This window comes from Centruroides vittatus, unplaced genomic scaffold (genome assembly GCF_030686945.1).
Source record: "Centruroides vittatus isolate TY-2023 unplaced genomic scaffold, ASM3068694v2 contig_10, whole genome shotgun sequence".
In the NCBI taxonomy this organism is placed as follows: domain Eukaryota; kingdom Metazoa; phylum Arthropoda; class Arachnida; order Scorpiones; family Buthidae; genus Centruroides; species Centruroides vittatus.
The window spans coordinates 5,283,179-5,307,441 of NW_027120658.1; the positions used below are offsets into that span (position 1 = coordinate 5,283,179).

General features: G+C 25.2%; 1 protein-coding gene across 1 annotated transcript in view; it reads right to left on the reverse strand.

The window, feature by feature from the left end:
• LOC136976181 (protein turtle homolog B-like) overlaps positions 1–24,263 on the reverse strand; it is a 109,415-nt gene that overhangs the window by 33,551 nt on the left and 51,601 nt on the right. The window contains exon 3 of the mRNA XM_067271440.1: positions 9,489–9,599. Within this exon, the coding sequence (XP_067127541.1) occupies positions 9,489–9,599 (111 nt within the window). The remainder of the gene's footprint in view (positions 1–9,488; positions 9,600–24,263) is intronic.

The window sequence follows — 24,263 nt, forward strand, 5'->3', positions numbered from 1 at the left end:
TACCGATAGAAAATTTAATAGTCTACCTTTAAAAGACACACAAGAGAATTTTGAAAATCTTCCATTAATATAATACGATGACAGTTTCTAACATTAGAAACTCGTCATAAAATATTATTTTAAAGTTTTTTTTGGCAAAAAACAATAAACTAAAAATATAAAAATTTTATAGAGTTTTCTATATGTGTACTAATTTTTCTTGAATTTCTTTTATTAAGAAATTTTTAAAGCACATTTTCTCTAAAATGGTTTATAACATTAAAGTAAATTAAAATAAATAACGATAGATTGTTAAAACACGGAAAGATATTATTGGATTTGAGAAAGTATTATCGAAAGAGGGACATAAAAGTACTGGAGGAGGGATTATTCGATGCCATTCGAGTTGCTAAACAGCATCGAAACTCTGATACAAGAGAAAAATTAATGTCCACTGTGTTTCTGTAGACACGTAGGAAGTAATGGCTGCACCGATACAAAATCGACCATATTTCCAATGGATGTTTGATAGTTGGACGTGAATTTAAAAGAAATATCCTTATCTGAACAGAAACACGTGGCACGATACAAATTCTATCCATCTTTAATACACAGAGGGAAATTTTCTTTAAATAAAAATATATATGCAAATTTCACCATTTCCATTCCCTGTTCTACGATAACCCGTTTATCCTTTAACATAATAATAACAATAATATATTTATCAATATAATTAGAATAAACAGTCGAAAAATAATTTTTTCCTTTGAAAATATTCAGAATTTCATTTTTTAAAATAAATTAAATTAAATAAAACATAATTTTTGAAAGTAAATAAAATAAAAAAATGTAAAAACAAACAAAAAGTTATCAAATTTTTATTTACTAAAATTAGTTATAATTTAATTCAAATTTAAAAATTTGTAAAAAAAAAATCTGTAAAAATAAATATTACATCAAATAAAATCTTTTGGATGTTGTTCTATATTTGTGTTTTTTTATATTTATTTATATTTTAATTAATTAAATTTATACAATTTATAATTATAAAAAACACATAAATTGAATAAAGTCAAAATTACTTTTTGAGTAAAAATTAAAATAAAATTTAAGCGTTTAAATCATACAAATGATAAATCTAAAATACTGTACATTAACCTTTTGACATATATTTTAATATTTTTTTTAAAAAAAGGTATTTATTATAAACAAAATAGAATAATTATTAAAAATAACGTAATAAATAAAAAGATTTTTGTTACATTTATTCCGTTTGTATGGTGTGACTTACTTTTTTACTCCCCGACTTTAACACAGAGGAAGTGTGGCGATTGGTCAAAAAATAATCCCCCTCCCAAGATTTTTTCATTTTTGCACTCAAGAGATCTTGAAACATCGAGAAATGGAAAAAAATTAGAGATTTTTTATATGTATGGATGGATATGTGGGGGCATGATTTTTTCACCCAATTTTGAAGCTTAATAATTGCTATATCTTTTGTTAAAATTTTCTGAAATTTTGCAAGAAGATTTGCGTGCTAGGTGAAAATGATTCTAGAAATTTTCAGAAACATCGGACCGTTGGTTCGGGAGATATAGCTTCCTCTTTAATATATGTCGAACCAATCTGAAGACTTCAACACGCTCTTGTTTACATTATTTTTGATGACTATATTTTTCTAAATATATGTTTTCTTTTATTTTCGATATATATATATCGCTTACATTAATCTTTAATTTTATTTACTTCGTTATAAATATGAATAAATAATTAATAATCTCTTACACAAGTCTTCTTTAATTATTCAAAATCTTCTTATTTTACATTTAAATATTTTAAAAGTACATAAAGATATTTTAAAGTATTTATTATATTATATGAGTTTCTTATATTAAATTAAGATATATTCTTTGGTACTGAATCTAATTCAATTATGAATTTATCAGTTCTCTTCTTTGACGTTTTGTAAGTATCAGTAAATAATTTATTATATAGGCTTTATTTTATTTTTATCATTAAACTTATATAAATATATTTTTATAAGTAGAATTTAGTATGTAATTTTTGTATAAATTTTTTTAAAATAATATAATATTTTAAAAGAAAATTATATATTATCTATAATTCAAATATATTTCCTTCTCAATACGATAGTTTTTATTTATTTATGTAATTTAATAATTTAATAAATTTAATTTATAAAATTTATTTTTTCCCTACGAAATATGTCTAAAAAAAACTCTTCCACTTAAATCATTAATGTGTATTTTTTTTATATAAATGGAAAGAAATAGTAACATTATAGCCTCATACCACGTTAATTTGAAGCACTCCTCTCATTTTTACTAATTTTAGATGAAATTTGAAACCGTAACAGCTATAACAATAACTTTAAAAAGTTTTCGGAATTACATTGTTAATCTTCTGTAATCCAAATAAAAAAAATAATGGAACGTCTCTTTAAAATTGTTACTGTAGTAAGAAAAATAAAATAAAAAGGAAAGGTTTTCCAAATAAACACATTTTATTAGACACTAATGTGAAAAATAATTGACATTTTTCTACTTGGAAAAGTAGTTTTGTTCAATTTGTTCAAGAGTATTCTTTATGATATATATTATTTATGTCAGGATAAAGATAAAAAATAAATTTAAATCGTCAGAAATTTAGTTATATATCGTGATTTCTCTAAACAAAGATAATTTTAATGATTTAATAATGTATTTCTTATAATATTAAACTTATGTATGCGTTAATTTTATTTAATTAATGACATGCAAATTGGAGTTAGAATTGGAGATTGGAAGATGCAGTTGGATCGGAGTGTGGTAGACTGATGGATGCTACAGAAGTATTACTTATTCTAAAATAACATAGGAAATTGATGATATCAGATGGTTAGATAAAATGAATATTTTATTACTAATAATTAAAATGTGTTTGAATGTAGCAGTTTTTGGATATTTCCCTGGCTTAGAAAGAAAGTAGTTCTTTCTTCTTTCCCTTCACCTAGAGCAGAAGTTTGGGTAGTAAATAATTTCGTGTTGGAAATTTTTTGTTCACGCTTCGTTCTGAAATTTTAATGTGGAATTCCTGATGTCTTTGAAGTTTAAGGAGATTCTTGTTTTACCAAAAATTGACGTACGGTGTTGTACTCAATATTTTCAATATGTAATACGTTTTTGTATGGGTCAGAAATGGTAGTTTCAGTTGATTCGCATAAGTTCGAGGAAAGTTATTAATAATTAAGTTGTAATCATTGGCTGTGGTAGTTTGGACGTTCAGCTTATATTTCTAGATCTTTTCTTTAATTAGAATGTCGTTTTGATTTTTGTCCAATAAGTTAATTCTATTTCTGAGTTTCGTATATTCTTTTACCAGGGTTTCTATAATACATTTTAATTTGGAAATCATGTTTGTATTTTTGATAAATTTTTTGTTCAAAGCTCCAAACCACTTTTGCGTTATTTTCCGAATATCACTTAGAAGGTTCTCTCTTCCTCAGATTATCACTCCAGTAGTTGGATTAGTGTGCCACTCAAAAGCAAAAGCAGAATTAAAGCAATACCAATGGTCTTTCATCACGACGGTCGACTGTTTCCAAGCAGAACCGGGATTCGTCGCTAAAAACGATACGTTGCCAGTCTGTAGTAGTCCATGCTTTTTTTGCCATGGTATTATATTTGATGGTGACTAAAGATGCCATTGCAACTGTTCATGCTTATCTCGTGATCATGATCTATCCTCCTGGTGGTGTATCTGTTTGATCGTCCTGTCTGTTCGCCGTTCACGTGTGCCCTGACTTATCCACTGTCCCCAACGCTTCCTCACAGTCAGTCCAGAACATCCCGGATGGCAGGAAATTTAGCGAAACGGCCATCCTGTTTCCTTTATCCGGATGATGCAAACTTTGTCAAACTTCGTCAGTTGTGCATAATGTCTTTGATTGCGTCATATAGCCATGCCTGGCGTTCGAAGACTTCCAAACAACAAGTACACTAAAAACTGTGAACGTTTTTATAAGATAATGGAGGAGCAGTTTTATGGAACTCTTGTGACATTATATGACACGCAATGGGACCACGACTGTAATCATTTTCATACCTGTATAAGACATTGCTACATTCCGAGTCTTGTATTATTCGAAAAATTCTATTTAAATGCGTAACTTTTTAACGCATGTCTAAGGAAAGCGTAAAATCCTAAAATATTTTTCGAATTATTTTTAATGAAATTAATTATTTCAATAAAGATAAATATATTTTTAAAAAATATAACCATTTAAGCTAATTTAGAGAACGTGATCGTATAAGTTTAATAGAATATATTAAAACCAAGTAAATATTTTTAAAAATTTGAGAATGATGAAATTAAATATTAGATAATTTGGTAATCTCATTTGGAATGAGAATTTCAAACTATTTATTTGCTGATATTTATATTTTAAACTATTAATTTGACAACAGTTGTAGTTTTTAAATATCTCTAATGTTAAATTAATTTCTAAATAAATAAATACAATTACTTTCAGAAGCAAAATAATATTTCAAGTTTATTTTTTGATTTATGAACGCTTATAGCGTGATTTCATAGAAATTCATAAAGGAAAAAAGTAAAAAAGTAAATTAATTCAATATTTTATTTTATTTTTCGTTTTCTGTTAGCTGTAAAATTCTATACAACTATAAAATAAATTTTTGAAGTATATATTTTATTATTAACCAAAGCTTTTTCTTATTTACAGTTGTATATTTTTAAAAATTTATTTATAAGAAAATCAGTCATTTTCTTACGATAAATAATGATTTTTCATATTGAGAGAAAAGCTATAAATATATTCTAAATGATAGCTATATTATACTATTTCCTTCCATTTTCTATTGAAAATTTGACATACGAGACAAGAAAAATTCTCATATAATTCAATAAGTGCTTTGAAATTCAAATGAAATTCTCTAAAATACAACCAAGTAATTCTGGTAAAGGCAAGTGCATTGTGATGATTGCTATTGCTATTATCATATATTATTTTGCTTCCACGTCAAAAGTCAAATTACATTTTGGCTATTTTCGTTATTACTTATTAATTTATGTTTGGTTGTATATATATAAATTTTATACAATGACTTCTATAACGAAATTTCTGAAATTTTAATATAATTTCCTTTATTAAAAGTAAAATTTAAATAGATAAATGATCGCGTTTCCTGATATTTTTATTGAAATTTATATCGAATTTTTTTTTATTTTAAGTAGTAAAAATATAAAACGAATCAGTTTGGTACAATTTGATAAATTTCTTCTTGAATTATAATTTTAATATAAAATACTATAAAATAAAATAAACATTAAAATTGGAATTATTGTTATTCTATACATAGTTGAGTAATGAAATTTGCTGATATAAGCAGATAAGAAGAGCTATAATACAGCTTTACTTCTCGAATGTCGATCTCTTAAGGCTATAGAAACATATCCCTTGCGGGTTTACATTCTTAATTCAATATTGATCTGTTTAATATCGACCAAATTCGCAAAGTATATAAATGAACTCGGTTTATTCTGTTAATTAAATAATGTTTAAATAATTATCTCTTAAATGAAGTCATTAGGGAAACATTTAAGCTAAATAAAAAAATTAAGTAAAAAAATATATTTTATTAAATATGAAATATATTGAAAGGTTAGTAAATGACTTTTTTATATCCTGGTCAAGAAAATTCTATAAGTTGTATTGATAAAGGAAAGACATAAAGATTCTATTTTCAACAAAACAGTTTTATCTCGTCAACAGTTAGGTGGTCTGTGTTTACTCTATTTCAATTCCCTTGCGTTCTTACACGTTCTGTCCTGTGGACAGCATTTTTAGAAATGTCCTCCGTGCATCACGACACAGATGAACTCAGATAAATTTCTTTTATTATAACTGAAAACGATAAACTTAAGCAAACAAAAAAGGAGATATCTCAGTTATCTCTGCCTTTTTTCCCTTTATATTTACTATAGGATACAGTATATAGGCCTATGTTTAAACTTTTCAATTTAATATAATGTATAGGAATTTATAGACTTTGTCGAGGTGTATCTCGCTCAAGATTACATGTAAAACTCATAAACTTTATTTAATGTATATATAAACTGTATATTCATAAAAATTTGTAAATTTTCTATCTTTTTATCTGTAGAGAATTATTGTTTAGAGATTATCTATAGATAATGCTTTAATATAGATTAGTAGATATAATTTCTCTATAGATTTAATACTCTTTATAGATTTATACTAAAAATATTTTATGTTTTTTTTTAATACAAAAATTGTCTTAACTCGTATTTAGAATATTTTAATTTAAAATTTACATTTTAATGTAGAATTTTCACTGATTTGATCGCAAGAAGAGAAGAATTTGTTTTAAAAATATTTGGATGATTTAATTATATTATCCTGTATACACATATATCTCATAGTTACTACAGGATATGAAGAATATATATCTTATAAAAACATGGAATTATAGAATTATATATCAAATTAATTCATATTTCTGTTTGAATCAATATTGTAAACTTTATTCATTACTCTTTAATTAATTTAAAACTTGTAAACCTTTTTAAATTGGTTTATATAGAATATATATATCTCATAGTAACTGATTTAGAAATGTTTACAAGTTTTGAATTAATTAAAGAATAACGAGTAAAGTTTACAACAGAAATATGAATTAATTTGATATATAATTTTATAATTAATTATATAAATCTTATAAATTATTTCTATATTATTAATATAACATCAAAAGCTATCTACAGATATGAATCATTTTTTCTTTTTATTACAACTTTTTTATAAATTTGAATTTTTTAAAAAAGTTTCGTTTATCAAAAATGCTGTAATCTTTTCTAAAGAGAAGATAAGAGATAAGTTTCTTATAAGAAAAAAATTCTCGACAGAATTGCCAAGCTATAAAAATAGAAAAGGACCTTTCTCCATATCAAAAATTTACATAAGTTTTAAAAATACATAGAAAATATCAGCAAAGTTCTAACGTCACTACTTATATTTTTGTATAAATATCGACTCTACTAACAAATCTTCTATAGAGTTATCTTTAAAATGAAAACAATTTAAAATTCATGTATATATTTTAGACAGATTCCTGTTTTACAAGTGGTTTAAGAAAGAATCAGTCATTGTTGAAAGTAACGTGGTAAAGTTTTTGGGAGTTCAGCAAACTTTTAAGAAAGGGAAAAAGGTATTTTAATGACAACAAATCAATCAGACAGTAGTATTCGGATCAATGGCAATTCTATTTGTTGAGTAAAGATCTCATCGGGTCAGCTATACTTCTTCAGCGTGCAAACCATGAAAAAAACGTAAGACCTATTGTAAAATCACGTGACAGGCGTTCAATTTAAGGCGGATTGCCAAGTTCCTGCTTGAAAAGTGCTTTAAAGTAATGGATTGATTGTACTACTTCATAGTTTAATCACTGATTTATCGTAAAGTAACTTTTAATGAAAATTAAAATGCCGTCCCTTACAAACAAAAAAACTTCTAATTAACTGAATTGTATCAGAAGTACTCTGTAAAATATAAATGGACATCAAAATAACAATTTTTAAATATTATTTTTATTGAATATTTGAATTTGTATGATTCTCAAATCCGATTAACCAGGAATTACACGGTTTAAAACTTGTAAATATAGATATAATTTTACTATTCTCTCTTTAAATATAAATTTAATTAAATATATTCAAGTTTACATAGGACAAATAAATAAAGTGTAATTTAAACTAGCTGGAGTGAATTTTTTAATTAATATTTATCACTACTATATTACAGTTTATATTATAAATTAATAGAGAAATAATAAAATCTTAACAGTTATACACAAGTGCAGCTATCCATTTTCGAGATAAGAGTGTGAATCATAGGCGTTATATATATATATATATACACGTGTATGTGTGTGTGCGTGTGTGAATACCTCGTAATGATAACATTCAACGTGTAATGAGTGAAGGGAAAGATTATTTTTTCTTTCGAAAAACTCTCGCATGACGGTGAATCAAAGAGGAAACAGCTGGTGTTATCAGTTGGGAGTGCAGCTTAATCTTCTATTAGCCGCAGAGAATAACTAATACTTGTCATCGTAACCCTGGGGACATAGACACTTGTCAAACAGCTATCTGGTAATATCAGATTCTCTCGATTTCTCTAAATCTTCCATCTTAACGGGCCGTTTTATAAGACATAAAATTTTACTGCTGGTTTCAAAATTATAAGTAGAAAAGTTTAACCTGAAATATTGCGTAAATTCATGTATAGCTAGTATATAGAAAAGCGTTTTCTTAGTTATGTGATAAAGTTTTGGAACTTCTGATGGGAATTCATGATTCGTTCTTTAAGTATTCACGTGCTAACAGTAATTCCTCTTGAGTTCTCTTCAAATCAAGGAAATTCCGAGAAAATGACAGCAGAATCTCTTCTCTTTCAATCGATTCTCTTCTTTTATGTTTGTTATTTTTGAAGTTTCCAATAAAGAATTTCATTGATAAACCATACGATGAACAGTTGTAAAGAATAAGACATCCAAGTAATCATTTTTTATGTATATAACTGTTTGTAATTTAAATTTTATACATCTAACAAATAGTCATAATACAGTAACATGAATTTACAACAGAATTCTTAAAGATAATATTAAAGTATACGACACGTCATAGCATCTGTTATTTTCTTTTTATAAGCAGTAATAGTAAGTTTGATTCTTTTTATAAACAGTAATAGCAAGTTTGATTTTTTAAATATGTTTTTAGAATTGCTGTTGAATTTCTAAACCATATATGAAAATGAATGATTTCTTCTCCGCCCAATAAATTTTTTAACACGAGATTCTTTTGTTTTAAAAGAAATTGATTCAACTCCCATTCTACACCAGAATCGATTTTTCCAGTAACTATGCCTATTTTCTACAAGGAAATAGATATAACACTACGCAGATATATTTCAAATGCTTGTAAAGAATGCAAAATATTTTAATACGAGAGATTAAAATTGAAAATATTTAAGGCAATTAACCCGAATATAAACAGGTAACAAGACTAAGAGTTAATGAAATTAAATGTAAAAGAATAAATATATTAAAAGTTAAGGTATTTTTAGTTATTAAGTCATATAAAGGAGTTCGTTTGTTCTGTCGATCCTTCCATTAACACTTCTTTTGTCCCATTAGCTAGTGTTCCCGGAAGCACTTTCTTTAACAGAGAAACCTATCCTAACATGTCTACATCATCAAAGCTAAATTGACTTCTTTTCTAGCCACAGTTATTTCTCTAGAGATTATGACTTCGGCTCACAAACTGAACATTATTTACTATAATCATCTACTTTGTTATATCTATAAAATCCTATTTACTGACAGAAGTTGTAAACGTAATTTCTAATTTATTCGCATCACCAGCAAGCTAAAACCAAATCAAATAAGTAAAAAAGTCAAGAATCTTACCTCCAGTTACTTCACAAATAAGTACAAGTGCATCTCCCTCGTTATACGGACCAATTAGACTTTGTTGAATTTCACCAAAACTATCTTTAATTACTGGTTTCTCCGGTTCAACTGCGAAATTAAGTTAAAAATTATTTTTATCTCGTCGATTAACTAACATAATTTAACGTTTTTATTTCTCAAATATTTATAATAATAATTAAAATCATGTAAAATATAAATGAATAATCAGAAAAATATTCCGTAAAATTTACTGATTTTTTTCTATTAATATATTTTATATAAACATTTAATTTTTTTGTTATATTAAATTTTAAGAAAAATTCCGAAATTATTACTTTAAAAAATCAACATTAAATGAATTTATTTTTTTATTTAAAATTTAATATTAATACATTAAATATTATTTTAATTAATTTAATTTAGTGTAAATTAATTAATATAAGTTTATAACATTAAACAAAATATTTACTTACAAAAATAAATAAATAATTTTTTAAAAAATTATTAAAATTTTAATTTATATTTAAGTTGAAATTTTACATTTCAATTTTTTAAAACTCACGTTGATTAATTTGTATTCGAAAAGGTAAGCATTAAATTATCAAATTTTTAACTTAAATGCATTTTTCTTTATTTCTTATCTAAAATATGTATATATTTTACATATATTTGTATATTTATTTATTGAACACAACTGAATTTTATTTTATTTAAAATTTTGCATAATACAGAAAAATGCATTGTAACTAGAAAAATTTCTTATACTGTATATTAATAAGATTATTGCATATGTGGGGGTAGAGAACAGCAAATAACCTGTTACGATGGAGAACAGCAGCTGTGACAGACATTGGCAAGTATGTGTGTGTATTTGTGAGTTGTGTCGAGATGCACCAACAACATTCTTACTTCTTCCCATTTATAAAACTTGTTTCAAACCACCAATCATTTGTTGGCTTACAGTATGAGAAATCCTGTAATTTAATTTTTCTTGTCCGTTCATATTAAGGATGATAACAGACATTTATATTATTTAGTGTTCAGGCTACCCACGAATTTGTAGTGTATAACTCGTTGATATATCCAAATAATTCACAATTCTTCGCCTTTGTCAGAACAATATGTATAATTTAAGTACATTCAATTTAAGTATGGGCTTACAGGAACCAAATGTGGACTTTAAAATCGGTCTAAAGAGTGTAATAGTGCCGAAACCTGTCACTTCTATCACTTTTACTTTAAAAATAAATATATAATGACCCTTAAAGCAATTGAAAATTCGCGGAGAATATAATACTAAATAATATATTTACAGAAATAGGTCTAAAATTTATATTTAAACACAGATTTATTAATATATAGTCATTATATATTATAAATACTGTTAAAGATTAATTATATTTAAAAAATAAATAAATAAAAATCTAAATTCTTAAAGAAAATATCCAAAAATAAAATGTCTCGATTTTATCTTTAAATATAAAAAACATAAATAATTATTTTATAATTAGAAAAATTAGAAAGATATTGATTATCTTTTTATTTTTTAATATACAAAAGCAATTACAGGAAGGAATAATTTTATAAAGTTTAATGTGCTTTATAACGCAGCTATTTCTTAATTACAATTCACACATATATATATAAGTAAAATAAAATAAAAAATAAACAAAACACCGTTTATTTTTATAAATAAATTTTACATTAGAGGCTCTAAATTTATAATCATTTTTAGTCGTTTATAAAAATACATAAACTTTCCCAAAAAAGAAATTGGTATCATATATCTTTATAAGTAAAAATTTAAAATGGATATTCAAGAAATATCTTCGGGACTTTCAAAAATCACCTAGAAGCTTTTTATTGACATAAATTGCTTTCTAGATTTGCTATCAGAAGTTAGATTCGGAGGTGAGAAAAACGATACTCTAGCAAAGTGTTTTTCTTAGATTTACCAGCAGTTTGGAATTCCTGATGCAGTGTATGAAGACATCACTTGATCTTTCCTTTTTATATCTACACATATATTTTTTTAAAAAATTATGAATTTAAATTGAATAATAATATTGATGATAAAACGATGAATAACCTGGTTAAAAACTATTTTAAAATTATTTGTAAAAAGTATAAAACCAAACAATTTTTTAACGTAAATATCAACATCAGTAACGAAATACAGATCATCCGCGCTGAAGTTTGTCACTTTTTTTCTTTGTTAAGGACAGGAAAAAAATGAAGTAATTTGCATAATGCATTCACAATCGTTTGGTATAAGGTCTTCTTTAAAAATAATCACTTTCATTTACATAACAAGGACAAACTTTGCGTGCAAAAACACATCCATGCTATAGATCTTTTCCAATGGAAATTACCTACTTTCTCTTCTTTTTCCCTCTTGCTGAAGTAATATATCATGTAGGTTTTCGTCATCGCTTCGAGTGACTTTTACAAAGGATCATATGTTTGACATGAATATGTCAAATAACATACACTACATTAATTTCGTACAAAGTAAGAAATTTTGCAACTTATTATCGTTAATAAGGTGATATCGAGCAGAAAAATCAAATTGTCACATACATTCTGTAGAATTTTTAATGCTGTTTTATTATAATTTATAAATATAGCCTATATATTTACCCCTTTTTATGATTTCTCCAAGAAGAATATTTTAAGTTTCTATAGGTTTCAAGTAAATTTAATCTCATAATAATAATCTTCTAATTTACCTATTTTTCCGCTTAATACGTCAATAAATTTGTATAAATCATCTACAGAAGCTTTAATCTCAATAAAAATTAAAAGAATTTTCTTCTATAAAAATTAATTAATGATGCTTATGCATGGTAACGTAACCAAATTACATTTAACTGATTATTTTTATCAACATATAGATGAAACATTAAGTATTTTTTTAATATTATTTATCATTAGGAGAATTTTAATTGGGTTAAACAGCATATTAACTTCTATAATTTATAATACACTACGATTTATTTACGTATGATTAGCTATATATAAAAGATAATAATTTAGAAATATTATTTCTATAAATAATTTTGGCATGTGAGATTCCGATAAGAGCATTCCGCATTTACTAATTAAAGAATATGTTTCGAAGATAAATTCCACAGCTAATTATTAGTATCTTGAACACATAGATGCTGTCAAACGTCAGTATACATATAGCGATAGATTGTCAAACAGCATAGAGAAAGCACATCAAAGAGATAACCATCTGAACTTAATCGAATCAAAGGGTGCAAGAGTCTTTTATCATCTTGTACTTCCATTTCTGTTTCATTTTTCTTCAACTGTTTTTATATTAGCTATATATAACGGATAATAATTTAGAAATATTATTTCCATAAACAATTTTGGCAAATAATGTAGTCGCAATTAACGTGTATATAAGGATATACACGTGTGTCTTACCTACCTTACGTGTATATAAAGACCTTAAGGACCCTGCAAACACTTTAATTACGATACCTTACGTGTATATAAGGAGTGTATGTATATTACACACACACATAAATATAAGGTTTTGTGTATGTATACGTGTATTCATATAAATAAAAATAGCCTACATATAATCTATATATATGTATTCATCAATGTTTATACCCTCGTATAGATCTATATATATTACATAGAACGTAATGTAAATTAGTATATTTTTCTATTTTCCTCTCCCTTTATACAAGCAATTAATTAAAGAAAATAAATTATTATATTAATTTGACATTTCACGTTTAAGATAAGAAATTGGCGTACAGATTAACCCAGTTAATCAAATCAAATCATTAGTATAGGTTATGTTATTAATAATACTATACTTTATGTAAATAATGTAAGAAGTTACTTCTTCAATACACAACTTATCTACAAAACGCTAATTTCAAAGGCTTGCCTGGTCATATGTAACTATTAAAAAGAAAATAATAAGCTCTTTTATATATAAATAACTTCGTCGTAAGCTTAATAATAGAATGTTTTACAATTTAATTAAATATTCCTTATTCAGTTATAAAGATATAAGCCAACATGTACGATATATTAATTAAAATAAATGTTAGAAAAAGGAAAGCTTTTTTTAAAAACAATAAAACGTTGTAATATTCTGTTGCAATTTTAATATTAAAATTATTTTTTGGAGAAAAACTAAAATAATAAATTGAATTTTATAAAGATTCGCTTACATATCTTAATATATTAATTTCGAATTTTTTTTAATGTAAATAATAAGAGGTAGTTTAAGAAACAAACAATTCATTAAAGAGAATTTTTATTTAAAAAACAAATAAATTAAACTAATTTTATTCAGTGTTTAATCAGAAATTCCATTAAAAATTAACATTTTTTAAATAAAAATGCAAGTAATTTGTTTATTTTTATTTCATAAAAGACGAGATCGTTTGCTTTTTTAAAAAATCGTTAAATATGTTTATAAAAGTATTTATTTACTTTATTTTTCTATTATGGAATTTATTTATTTATTTATTTATCAGGAAATTTTAAAAAGGGTCAATATTTATAAATATTAATTTTTTAAAAAAACAACTTTTTACAAGAAAGTTTTTTATTGATATTTAGAAAGCTCTCAGGCCACTGACGTAAATAAGTTAAAATACATTTGCTATGGGTTGTGATCGATCAATAACGGGACATGCTTTGTTGTGAATTGAAGAAACCCTAAGGTCTCAACTACAACAGACCATGCTGCTGAGACTGAGAATGGTTTTTCCAAAATAGATTACCTACACTACAGAAGTCTTTAGAATCTTTTTGTCTACAAAGGAAGTAAAAAAGGAAAGTTATAAGTAATTTTATTCGGAGAGAATTTATTTAAAAAAAACTTTCAATTAACTTTAATTTTCTTCTATTTCTTACTTTAACACTTTATTTTCAATTTTAAAAATATAACCTTTTCTATTTAAAATTAAATCTATAACATCTAAAGTTGTGACACTATCGCAAGGTTGTTCAGGAAAGCCATTTTACTTGGGATCTCTCGTTTAGAGCCACAAAAATGTTTGTTATAAAGTGTTCATTCTATCGAATTTCTTGTGTATTATTTCTTCAAAATTTTCTATTTGTTCAAATTTTATTATTTAAAAATTATAATAATTTTCTTGTCTTTAATCCGTGTCAGATACCATGAGGTCGTTTTGACCCCAGATATTTTTTCATTCTGCTAAGTTCATTCAAAGTGTTTAACTATTTCCGTGTTGCTAAGAACTATTACATAGAAATAGCTTTATTGGTTTAAGATATTTTACTGCTTTTACATGTTTGGAATCATATTGACTTCACAATACGTAGTTTATAAGTTGGATTTTATCTTATTTGTTAGAATAAAACTAGAAATAAATATTGATTGCTTGTTTAACTCATTAGTTCTTGCAAGGTAGGATTAATTGTATTTTTATCTGCTATGACTTATTGCTTTCTTACTATTGTATAACCTTTCCACTTAATGAATGGATTCATATATTATCAAGCATTGTCAGATACACATCGTTCAACAATAGTAAGATAAATATCTTACGATGAAATTAAAACAGGTAGTAACGTTCCAGCAAGTACGCCACAACCAGAAAAGGAAGAAAATGATGAAGACGTCACCTATTAAGGAGAGCAAGACAAGTAGCCAGTACAATAAATGAAATAAGTAGATTTGCGGTAATCACAGTAAAATCATTCGTAGAAGTTGTATGAATTATTTCAGTATATTGAATAAAACATGTTAAAATTTGGGAATTAATTTGAAATTTTGACAATTTCTTGTCGTTTAATAACTTTAACAATAATCAATTAACAAATGGGTTTATGATCATAAATATTTGAAAGTGAAACTATAAAAATGTAAACAATATCGATCTAAATTATGTGAGGATATAAACAATAATGCTACTTAATTTTCTGGGGTATTGACCCTAGGATACAAAAAAGCACTGTTTTCATAGTATCTGAGACGGTTATTATATTAAGAACTTCAAAAACGGTAGTGAAGTTCTGAGAAGCCATAATCATAACATATTTTTCAACAGATTTAAAAATAAATTGCAATTTTCTTCATTTATTTCAAGAACTTTTAATTGTTTATAACGTTGGAATAGATCGTCCTTCTAACATAATTTTAACGTTTAAAAAAAGCAAATTTAACATTCGAAATTACTATCAATTTTAAATTTATCACGAGTTATCTCAATGTAACTCATACAAAGGAAAACGTACAAGATTTTTGAAGACATTTCATAAATAAATTTAATTTTAAAAATTTTTTCCTATTTTAATCACATGCAAATACCAAGTATAAATGTTAATAAGTTATATATATAACCCTATACTATATATATATATATTTTACAGAGAGGTGTGATAAATCTTTATACACGAATTGAAAGTACGTGACAAGGAATTCAAAGCCAATAAAATTTATCAAGTAATTCAATTTATAAAGAGTTAAATATAAATTTTTTTGAATTATCGAATTTTGTAAGCTTCTGCGTAACTTTCTATACACGAAAAGCATCAACATTACATTTTCAATAAAGAGATGAAGTGAATAATTCGATATTTCTATATAAAAATGATACATAAAACAAATAATGTATCATCTGCATATATAAATATTTTTTTCGTAAGTATATATATACCTATATATTTATTTCCTTTTATTTATTTAGTATTATTTCTATTGGCTTTCTGTTATCCTCTACAGTGGGTGGAGGAAAATGAATTTCATGACTTGTAACGTAATAAAAATATAACTTTATTGAAATTCGATTGAAATTTGATTTTTATGTTTCATGATAAAACTTTGTTTTCAAAATAAGAATAATAATAAGATCCAGAAAATCCGGATGATAAAGTCCAAATTTTATTTCTTTTTAAGCTATAGATCGCAAGAAACAAACAGAAATATAGGGTATAGTTGTATATAATAAAAACAATAAAAATTTTTAAAATAAGATTTAGAAATCTGAAATTTTACAATACTCCAATTATTTTAACATTATTAAATTGTATGTAATTATCGAATATAGTGTTATTTCAATACAGTAAAACCTGCTTAAACCGGAATCACATGATACCGTATATTTTTCCGGTTTGGACAGGTTAGTTTTAACAGAAAATCACTCCGTTCTGAAGAAGTTTTCCCGTTTAAATAGGCTTTCATTTTATTCAGGTTCCATTGTGGACAGGTTAGTTTTAACATAGAAAATGTCCCGTTTAAGCAAGTTTTCATTTTGGACAGGTTTTACTGTATAAAGGTATCATAATTTATTATCTTGATTAAATTAACTTACAATTAATAATAAAACAATTATTTCTATATTCATAAATAATTATATAAAATAATATAAATATTTCTACGTCGAGATTTATTAAGCGCGCATTTTAACGCTATTTATTAAAATAATTTTAATTATTAACTGTAAATTTAACGATAGATAAGTAATTATTCTCAAATATTAACATATGAATGACCTTACCGGGAACAATGGTAAATGTCAAGGTTTGAAAATATTTAAAAAAAATACTAGGTTTATCTTTAATAATGCCCGCGGCATTTGGTTAATTCGTATTAAAAGTTTGAAGTTGTGAAACAGATGAAACATTCTCTCACGTTTGTCCTTTCATATCGAACAGCTGAGAACGACACATTACCACAAATATTGATTTTTCTACACCCCTTATTACAGTATTATGCGGGAAGCTGTAAAGTTCCTAAACAAATAAAGGAAAAATATGGAATTTATCTTCCTGCCTGAGATTGTTTTACAAAAGAAAATAGTTTTTATTTTTTTTTCTTCCCCTTCTAAATTTCTTAATATATAAAATGCGAATGTAAAAAACTATGTTACCTGTTGATGTGTGTCAAATATATTATCTAAAACAAATTTTATTCCTTTTCCACGCGGAATTATACTTTAATTCTCTAGGAAATTTCTGCTTAAATCACGTGATATTTAATAAAATTACTTTTTTGAGTAATTTATGATGAACGTTATCATTCTTGAGAGTAAACATGGCATTATCTTTGAATAAATTACTGATATTTTTTTAAGGAGTGTTATTTAAAGCACGCTCTTTATTTTTAATCTATAATATCGTATCCATTTGTGAAAGAAATATATATATATATATATAATGTTTCGCATCATTTAGTAAATAAGAATTTATTCTGCTTAATTCATTTGTAAATATTTACTCTACTTTATAAACTATTCACATCTTTCAAACAAATATTCAGCTTATTTATTTTCTTGTTGCATATACTAAAAATATTTGTTAGTAAATTAAGATCAGTTTGAAAACAATTTTCAAATAGTTTACTTTACAAACATGAGTGTTTTATTTACATAAAAATTAAATTATTGAAGCTATGTAAGCGAAAAAAGTACATGATTTACAACAAAGTTAACACAACAATGGAGTCAAAAATCACAATAATTTTAAAGTATTATATTAAAAATTACAGTGTAGTTTGCAGAATATATGAGCAATTACTTTGAATAATTTTGAACAATATTCTATTTTAATTATTGTTTTTCTTGTAAGTTACTGATTTTACGAGGAAAGCAGCTATTATTTTGCCTGTTAGTGTAGCAAATTTTAAAGTTCATTTTGTTTTGGTAATTCTTCTTAAAAAGAAACCATTTAAAGAGAAAATAAAACTATTTTATTCAATTTTTATCTTATATAATTTTAATTTAATTATAATTAATTAGAATACGAGTGATATTTAATTAGATAACAGAAATTAACAAAAGAATGTTGACTGCAAACGATATCGAAATTACATTATGCTCATATAATTACACAATGTCCAAAGTAATGATACCCATAAACTATCCAAATATTACTCTCGAGATGGCAATGGCTGAAAAATGAAGTTGGTTATTACGAGAAAATACCTTTTCCTAAATCTTTTATTATATCAGAATTACTTGGCTGTTCCAGAAATAAATTATAACTATGGCAAACGTAAGTAGATAATTTAGATTTCTGATATTATAATTCTATCGATAACTAAAGGGAAATTTCTGGACTTTTAACAGTTAATTAATGTTCAACTTATTAAACTAAACTATAATTGATAAGTGTGATGAGTATTTGTTATTCTATTATTAAGCGTAATGAAGAGAAGAGTTTTCTAACTGTTGTATATGCAAATTTTTTATATATAATGCATAAATATTATTGAGGAGTGTTACTTCAAAAAACTATAAAATTCCTACTTGGGTAATTGTTTTATCGTCTCTGTAAGGGGACAAAACGTTAGAAAATTTCATTTTTGGATTTAAAATTACCTATATTTTGGCTGCAATTTGAAAAAAATTAGACCTGTAAATTCCCAATGTCTGTCCTTCTTTAAACTCGAGAACCGTATTAGATAGACGAAAATCGAGATTAGATATGAACGCCACAGGAGACCCCTCCGATAACCGTATACAAACTTCCGGTTTAGACCGGAAGTCATGTGATTTCAACTCAAAGTTTCACCAGAACGGAGTTACATAGATGATCGGCATGACTCTATTGTTAACAGGAAAAGTATAATATATAGGCACAAGGCACTACTAATTTGAAATCGAGAGCATATATTTTAAATTAAATAAATTAAAAATTGCAGCCCGGCATTGAGTCGATGTCACAATAATTTTTGCTCGTTTTATTTTAGAGCTTTTAAGCTATATCAAATCAATATAAACTTAGTAAATAAACGTTCAAACCTTCGGTTTATTTATATTTACGCAGTATATTATTAAACTACAATTAATATTTTTACTCACAGATCTTTAATTTCTTATCAAACACATCGATGTAAAAACTTAATTTTGTTTTTCTTGCTCATCAATTTATTTAAAATTGTAATGAAGAAATATTTTCCATCTCAGAAGAATAATATTTTAAACATCAAATACCAAATAATTGTAAGGAACATTGATTACGCCTCATCCAAAATATATGATTTACAAGTTATAATGAGAAGAGTTGGTTAGGAATCGTGTGTTTAATCTTGTCAGTAGTTATTACTGATGATCGAATTTCGTGTGGAACCGATGACAGTCTCGAAATTGTACTTCAAACATTGACGGTCACTCCGTTAATCTTCTTTGTTAAATTCTAATGGATTGATAACAAGGTGACAATTATATAGCCTGGCTTAATAAGGATTAGTTGCAAGAAATCCAACTAATACTAAGTAACTAATTGAACTTCTTCTCAGAACAAATGCTATTTTTCTTTCATTAAATATCGTACAATTATATTTAATTAAATATATTATTTATAATTATTTATAATATAATCACAATCATAAAATTATGTGAAACTCTTGGATAAGAATAAAATGCTTGAAAATCCAAGAATTTTTCATCATTAATCAATATCTGTTCGGTGGCTGTATTCAACCCAGTTTCGATTTTTTCTTTTTTTTTTTTTTTTTGTTCTTTAGAACAGAGTTCAATGTACATCACAAAATACTGAAGACTGTAATTCGATATTGGAAACATAATCATAAGTCTAAGCGATTCTTGCCCTCTATATTAATTATAAGAAAAGTATTTGAAATCTATATAAAAGTAATTCAAATTAAATATATTAAAAGACATTTTTTCTACTCTTCTAGTAATTAGTTAATTATGGAAAAGTTGTTAATATTTTTTACTTAGTAACAGAATTTCTAGTTTATATAACACAATACATTATATATTATTTATAATGAATATAAAAACGAGAAATTATGTTTTGTGACATCGTCACAATGCCGGGCTGCAATTTTTAATCATATTCTTAATTTATTCCATTTAAAAGATATGTTCTCGATCTCAAATTTGTAATGTCTTGCTCCTGTACAACATACTTTTTCCGAAAACAAGAAAGTCATGCCGGTCATCTATGTAACTCCAATCAAGGGAAAATTTTTGAATTCACGTGACTTCTGGTCTAAGCCGAACGTTGGTATATAGTTAATCTGAGACTTCTGCCCCTTGCTTTCCACGTCTGGTTTTGACTTAAATCTATCTGACACCGTCATCAAAATTGAAAAAGAACAATCAGACAGACGAGGACAGCGAAAATTTATAGGTCTACAATTTTTCAAATTGCAGCATAATGCAGATATTTAAAAGCAACGCAAAGCAAATAGTTAAATGTAATTTATTCATAAAGTATTTAACAATTAGCTATTTTATACTTCAATAAGTCATAAATAATAAAATTACATCCAACTTTATGTTCAAGGAAGTATACATCACAATTTATTGAAGCGTTAAACATGTATGTATATGTATATATATATATATATATATAAATTTTTTATAAAGTCAGATTTCAATTTTATTTTAATCAAATTGATAATTATTTCTGTATTTAATTACAAATCTATTTTTTAAAAAGCACAAGCAAGTGTTTATATATTAATGACGCTAATTATCTGATTAATTCGCCTGTCTTTCTTGTGTCACTCGAAGAATTTTCTAATAATTAAAAGTTATTTTTTAATTATGATTTATAGACAAATTTTTAAAATTTTTATTCTAGTTAAACTTTAAATTGAAGTAAATTTATACTTACAATAGAAATGTTAATTAACTCATTCGTAGTTTTAGCATGAACTTTCTTTACGATATAATAAATAATTGGTAAATAAAAAGTTTTATCTTCTTTAAGAGAACTTCAAAAGTAATTGTCAGTAAGTGTTGGCTATCTAAGGAAATAAATAAAACAATTATCAAAGAATCGTTTTTATTTCTCTGGAAAACCCAAGTGATCGAAAAAGAATGTAACCCCGATATTCGCAATACTTTAGACTTAACTAAAAATCGTTTAGTTTCAGGAAACTAGCCAAGTTTCTCCGTAACGATCGCAACATTCCAACTCTTTCATCGTAACTCCGTGGAAGTGACACGATACTAATCGTAAAACTCTGCTAAAGAATGTTTCTTGTCACTGAAACAACCGACCATGTTTCAATCTCTTTTAACTAAAAAATGGCAGATGAATAGAAATTTCAACTAAAAATACTTGAATTGTTTTCTTAAGAAAAGATTCTCATATAAGAGAATTGAAAATATTTATAAACAAGGAAAAATATTGCATAAAAATTGCAATGATTAATACAAGTATTTTACAAATTATAAAATAAGTACATCTATTGAAGTTTTGCATAAAGTTTCTGCAAGTTTTTCCAGGATCTTTAACTAGAAAGGACCATTAGTTAGAATAATGAAAGCATTTTAAGTATATATTTCATATTTATTATTTTACACAGTTTATATTTGAATTTAAAAAAAAATTAAGTACAGAATTCCTGTTTGATGATGATAAATTAATGATTTTAGACATAGATATTCTAATCTTTTGCCTGAACTCTTCGGAGCTGCTAGAAGTTTCAGACACGCACAGATATGTCTCTAGATGCTCGATTTTCGTCCTGTATTCTAAATTCGACACCGAACTACAGTCTCAGACCCTGTATAGTATCAAAAGTAGTGTGATACTAGCTTTAAATAATATACACATATATAAAACAAGCCTCCAAGTCCATACACGCCTAAGGTCACACACCATCTATAATGTACCGTATGTGTTAACCTTATATATCAAACCAAAATATGATTTAATTATCATTATTTATAGTGAATTAATAATAAAAAAGAAACAGCATTTAAGTAGCTTTCTACATCTCAATTTTTAAGCAAATATATAAATTATAATATGCAGTAGACGTATATAATTATATTTATAACCATATATATCAATTTATATATAACCGTACTGTACATATAAACAATTTAGAAAAAGTAATGTCTAAAACTTTCATAAAAATCGTTAGAATTTTATATATTTTATATATAATACAATATAAAATTCTAAGAATATTTTAATAATTTATTCAGAGTTTCGTTAACGTCTGAAGTCATAAAAAGCCAAAACGAATAAAATATTCAAAAAGCAAATCTTGAATAAAAATATTTATTGATAATATCTAGTTGTAGGAGTGGTGGATTATGACCTTCTTGGACCTCTAGACAGAGACAATTGGGTCCTCTCTACATAATTTTACACCATAAAAATCTAATTGTAGTATGATTGCAAAGTAAAATTTGTTTTGTTTTTTTTAGTTCTGGGACTTCCGAAAACCGGATCCCTAGGTATTTGGCCCAGGTTTCTAGTTGGCAATCCTGCATAATAGTTTCAAAAATAAAACTACTAGAGTTACGGTTCACCCGTGTCTGATGAATTATAGGGGTATGATCTAGGTTCGAACCTGCTCCAGACCTTCTAGATTTATCTTGGGAAGTCTGTGTGGATCAATTCATGACGTTGTAAAATCAATAATTTTGCTTTAGAAAAATAGTAATAAGTTTTATTGATATTTTTAAATAGTTAAAAATATATATTTTTCAATAATTTTATTATCCAAATATATTTATATTGAGAAATTTTACATATTTTTTACATTCAAATAATTAAAAATATATATATATTTTTTTTTAAACGTTAAACCTGTATTTAGTACAAAAGAAACAGATTTAATACTAAATATTCTATTAAAATTCCGATTTTTAACGGAATATATTTTAAATAAATCAAATAGATTCAAACATAAAGTAAAATATATTGTATGTATTACATTTACTATGATATAAACATTCTAAAAATTTGTAATTTTATTTACAAATTTATGTAAAAGTTAAAAATGAATTAAAATAAGAAACATTTTAAAAAAGAATTTAATGACATAAAAATTACTAAATAACAAATAATTCACGTTTATTTTCGAATGAAGCTTTGTAATTTAAAGAAAAATATGAATTTATTATAAAATACATAACATTATTTACCTTTATTTGCACTTCGCCAATAATTAATGCTTATAAATATATCATTATAAAATTCATTTTAGTATACTAATCAATATCATAAAATACAAAATTAAATTAATTATACCATTAAAGAAATATCAATATAATTAATAAAATATCAATAGACAAAGAAGAGAAAATAACAGAGAAAAGTACAGTATATATTTTCTAGCTGATAATATGGAAAATTCTAAACATGAGATATATTCTGTTATATGAGAGAGGAATCCATTTGATAAGAGTCACGTGAAGAATCGACTGTGAAGAAGTTTGGACTTGGAATCATATTCTCGAGTTCTTCTTCAGATTATATTGACAAGAAGCATCCCAACAAAGACTATCTGAAACAACAGATATATATTTATGGATATGGTTACTTTACCGATTTCTCCTCCAGCAAATCTGAACAAACTTTATATCTTCCTCAAAATAACTTTTTCTATTGATCTTTTTCAACCTATTTGTTTACTTCGCATATCATCCATTTTTTAAAGCACTTCGTTTTATTCTTAAAACAAAAAAAATGGTAGTTTTTATATCGACTTTTTAAACATGTGAATTTATTATAAAGTATAAATAGTCTTCGATTTTTTTAATCAAAAGTAAATATTAAAGAATTTTTAAAAAAATACTCAATTAAATTTTGATAATATTTTGTTAAAATATAAGAAAAGTTGCAGCTCAATGAACAAAATATTAATTTTTATACGAAATATTTCTTCTATATTTCGTTTAATAGTAATGCTAGTTTATTAAGAAAAGAAAAAAAAACTTAATTTAAATTAAATAATAGACCAGGAAACTTAATTAATCAAAACGGATAACAAATTCTATCCTCCCTCATCACATTTCTACTCGTTAAAATTCACTATAAATGTTTGAAAGT